At 44.8% G+C, this 5000-nt stretch overlaps 1 protein-coding gene across 1 annotated transcript in view; it reads right to left on the reverse strand.

Moving 5' to 3' along the window:
• Positions 1-1408: 1408 nt before the first annotated feature.
• The window catches only part of camk1da (calcium/calmodulin-dependent protein kinase 1Da), a 65591-nt gene continuing 61999 nt past the window's right edge, over positions 1409-5000 (reverse strand). The window contains exons 9-11 of the mRNA XM_012841344.3: positions 4647-4734; positions 4118-4418; positions 1409-2625 (exon numbers count right to left, since the gene is read on the reverse strand). Of these exons, the coding sequence (XP_012696798.1) occupies positions 2504-2625; positions 4118-4418; positions 4647-4734 (511 nt within the window). The 3' untranslated portion in view covers positions 1409-2503. The remainder of the gene's footprint in view (positions 2626-4117; positions 4419-4646; positions 4735-5000) is intronic.

The following is a 5000-nucleotide window of genomic DNA, read 5'->3' on the forward strand; positions in this document are numbered from 1 at the left end:
TGATATTTCATTTGACTCAAGATTGACATTCCAGCAAGAGAATACAATCGTCCATATTTCCCAAATGCACACACATACACACACACACACTCCCCCATACACTCATACACAGGCACGCACAAGACATTCTCAAGCTCCTTTTTTTATGTCAGACATGAAAAATGGTATTCACAATCTATTTACAAAGCTTTAAACAGACTAGCCACATGCACATAATCAATTTCAAAACATTTACATACACCATGATCCCCCACCCCCCAAAAAATGAAACAAGGAAACAAACAACAAAAGCGAGAGAACAGGATTTTAAACAGCATAGCCAAAGTGTAAACTCTCTATTTCCATCTGAAGAACTGGACAGCAGCATATATGATGGCAGATCAGTGGACGTTAAGGGAGCCCAGTAGTGTCTGTGGTCAGTGTAAAGCCCAATCCCAATTTTTGATTTATCACCACTGTAAGATATCACGAACTCACAGTGGAAATTCAACCTTATTATCAATGATAATCACCTGCAATCTGTTGTCTGTGATAATAATGATGTGGAAGCTCTACATGTGGCTGCTAAAGAGCACAGACAAGCGGGCCAAATGAGCAGATTGGTGTTAATGGGACTAGCTGAATGGATAAAGCATAGAGGCTCTGTGGTGTCTGGATCCCAACCCCATGCCCAGGACCAGAGGATGAGCAGGGGCTTCACAGTACTATACCCTGCAGCCCCCCTTCTCTCGACAGCCAATGAGCAAAGGGCACTGAGATCCGGACCAGTGACGAGGTTCCATTCCAATTCCCGTCATGCAAGCTCATTAGAATGTTGTCCTTTCGTCCCCATGGGAACCAGCACATCAGATGGGTGTGGAGGTTTTTCAGTTTGCGTTCGGCCTTTTGGTTCTCTGATTACGAGGTACACACACTGACACATACACACACACACGCACACACACAGACTGATATCAACACCAATGCCATGTGAATTACAATCAGTTTTCTTCATGTGAATCTCAATAATTCTGCTATGGATATTTATATGTATCATATATCTCAGCCCATCGTATCCATCCATCATCTGACCGTGACAAACGTGATACAATGTTACATTCACTGACACATTTCCATAAGAATGCCCTGCTTCTTCAGATACACAAAGAATACACAGAATCCCCGATCCCATCATCATATCCGTGCTGTCCACTCCTCAGAGAACACACACAGGCACACCCACACACACACACACCCACCCACCCACACACACTCAAGCTAGTCACTGCGGGGTCACAATGGAGAAGGTTTGTTGTGGCGCCCGGTGCAGTAGTCCCTGAGAACCTGTAAAACTGGACACGGATGACTGACGCCATGGCTTTTTTCTCTGAGGGTAGCTTTACTGGGGGGGGGGGGGGGGACGGGGGGCGGGGGGGGGGGGCTGGGGAAGAGCGCTTCTGAGGGGTTAACAGTTCTACCATCTTTCAAGTAAAAAAAAAACGAAAAACACTTGACTAATGGATCAAAATGCCATTCTGCAGCAGAACAGACCAAGAGAGAGAGCTCAAACCTGATCAATCACCCTGCAGATCAATCACCCTGCAGAAACACCACACAGCGTAGCGCTATGCTGTCTGCCCTGTCCTAGAGGAGAGTGCTTTTTACAAAAAAGAGTCTTGTCAAGTAAGAAAATAATTAAAACATATTGCATGTTTCCATTAACGACAAAATTATACAATGCTCTGACACCTCCTCACTCTGAAGAGGGGATATATTTTTTTTAAACTGTTTGACAATCTATTTCTCCATCATATACTGTAGACAAGTCAACTCCACTTTGACTAGTGTGACTCGTAGCTGTATACACACATCACTTCTACATCTCCTGTGCAAATAGGACAAAACGCCCAGACTCAGGATACAGCACTCAACAGTCGTTTTGGAACTCGTAAAGCACTTTAGCGACACGTATGCATAAAGCAACAACAAGGAGTCTGAGGAAAACAACAGAAAGAAGTAGAGATAAAAGAGCGCAAAAGGAGAAGCACAACTGAAAAGGAATAGAAAAACTGAGTTGGAAAGGTAGAACTGGAGATGAAAAATGACAAAGAAGAGAAGTACGTTTACGTGTCATGACAACACTGGCTCCTGAACACTATCTCACACACAAACACACGCACACACACACACACACAATTATACAACCAGGTAGCCTGCACCCATAAACACACACACAGCTCAATGGACCTGCAAAACCAGCAGCAATATAAATTGCCCCCTGCTGTTTGTCAACAAAATATCTGCAAACAGCATGTGTGTGTGAATCTATGTGCATGTGTTCTGTGTCTGTATGTATTCGTGTGTGTGTGTGTGTGTGTGTGTGTGTGTGTGTGTGTGTGTGTGTGTGTGGTGAGCTATGGCAATCAGACAGTCCTCTGCCTCTCCGCGGCAGGGCGGGGAGTGGGTTGGGCGACGAGGCTCACAGTGCGGTCGCCTCCCAGCTCTCTCCCCGCAGGACCTGGCGTCACTTGGGCCCCGTGATCACCGTGGCGACAGTGGAAGGGCGTGGTCGGCAGGACTCCACCCCTGCAGCAGTGGAGGAAGCAGCAGAGGCCAGACTGCAGGGGGTGGAGGAAGGGGCGGGACCTAAAAGAGACAAGACCACCAATCACAGCCGGAACACCATCACACAGCACTGGAGACAATGTACGACCACTGAAACACCATCATTGCTAAAGAGATCTGGCACAAATAATGTATAAATAAATAAACCACAGAAAAATTGTAAATAATATTCTATACTATTGATACCATGTAGTGAACCCTTTAGTAAATACTATTCCATACTATTGATACCATGTAGTGACCCCGTTAGTAAATACTATTCCATACCATTGATACCATGTAGTGACCCTTTAGTAAATACTATTCCATACCATTGATACCATGTAGTGACCCTTTAGTAAATACTATTCCATACTATTGATACCATGTAGTGACCCTTTAGTAAATACTATTCCATACTATTGATACCATGTAGTGACCCTTTAGTAATTACTATTCCATACTATTGATACCATGTAGTGAACCCTTTAGTAAATCCAGCACACCTCCCTTCTTATCTATGAAAGCTTTCTCTGCTCAGCTGATGTTATAAAATTGCCCAGATTAGATCCTCTTTTCCCACTTTCTGTGTGTCTTTGGCTTGTTTTCACAAACATCATTGCCACCAGTAACCTGTAGCACCCAACCAAATCTCATTTTCCGTTGCTGACCTTTGTAAGTATTTTGGTGTTCATTGATTCCTTGTAATTGTTCAATTTCTCAGAGGATGCTAGATACTCAGAAGATGATCCCATTCGTTTTTTCTTTAAAAAGATTATCATAAAGGGGCAAATTAAAGAGATTATCACAAAGGTAATACTATATGCTGACATATGGGCTGCCTATCACAGGTCACTGTAATGATGATGTAACCATGTTATCTAAACTATCTGTTCCCCTGCGACAACAGCGGCATCCAACCCTGCCAACCATGAATGACACTAAATGGACACCTCACTATGCTTCTTAAACTTACCTTCACGTTTTCATTTTACACCTCCTGACTATAAAACTACTACAGTGCTTGAAATGACACAGAAACAAATACACACCACTAGCTATAAAAATATAATGCCTCGGGACACCATGCAAAGAATGTGACCGCACATTACAGGGTACATAATGTCTCACTGAAGACACACTACACTACAAGATACACTAGGTTAAGGGGACAATACTAAGAATTATTAACTAAGGTCTGACAGCAAGTCTCTTGTCATGGTTTTGTAAAGTGACCCTGTGATTGTGAACGGTGCTCTATAAATAAGTGAATAATGATGTGGTATTCCACACTACTGACAGTAATACAACACAGGAGGTGTTGGCGTTCCAGTGGTTCAACGTCGCCACCCTCTAAGTCTAAGAGGTCAACTGGGGCTGAATTCCTGTCCGCTGCAGGATGCCCATGTAAGTCGCTTTGGATAAAACCTGTACCTTTAATACTAACAACACTAAGAGACACTAAGGCCAAACATCTGACTCTCAAGAGTCCGGGGGCCCACTCACACACACACATTCACACACACACACTCACAGTCCTTGCAGGGCGCAGAAGTGGCATCTACGGCAGGACTCTTGAGAAGCACGGCGTTCTGGCTCTGCCCAGCGGCATCTGGGCTCTGGTTCTGGTTTGGTGTCATCGGGTCAGACGTCTTGGTCTGGGCCTGCGTCTGGTTTGGTGTTTGGCTCTGGCTTTGCGTTTGGCTTTGGCTTCGGGTCGGGTTGGTGCCGGCCGGGTGCGGCCCATCCATGCTGCTGCCCATGCTGCTGCCCATGCTACTGCCCAGCTGCAGCCTCCGCATGTGCCGCACCACCGCCGTGGCATTGAATGCTTGCTGTGGCGCAGAAGGGCAGAGGACAAAGACAGAGAGTGAGAGGGCTGTGTAGAAGACATGCAAATATACAATGTATAATATACACAATGTGTGTGTGTATATATATATATTTGCAAATATAAGACCGACACCACCAAAGGACAAATATACATGCATACACACACACACAAACGCCCACGCACACGCACACACACGCACACACAGACACACACACAGACACAGACTTACTCTCCATTTGCTTTTGGCAAAGTTCTTGCGCATATTTCTGCTGACGGACTCGTGGATGTTTTTGCACAGAGCTGTGTCCCCAGAAATCCTGCAACACATACACACATTCACATTGAGTAAACACACCTCAGCCCATCTGCTGACCACAGACACAGACCAACCATAGATTAGCAATCATAACATTCAAAAAACAATCATAACTATTACAGATCTCTCATCATACTTTTTTTACTTACTCTTAGGTACTGGATCTAAATATTGGGGAAAAGGCAACTGGGGACCTTGAAAACACACACACACACACACACACACACACACACACACACACACACACACACACACACACACACACAC

The sequence above is a fragment of the Clupea harengus genome, chromosome 16 (assembly GCF_900700415.2).
Source record: "Clupea harengus chromosome 16, Ch_v2.0.2, whole genome shotgun sequence".
Lineage (NCBI taxonomy): Eukaryota > Metazoa > Chordata > Actinopteri > Clupeiformes > Clupeidae > Clupea > Clupea harengus.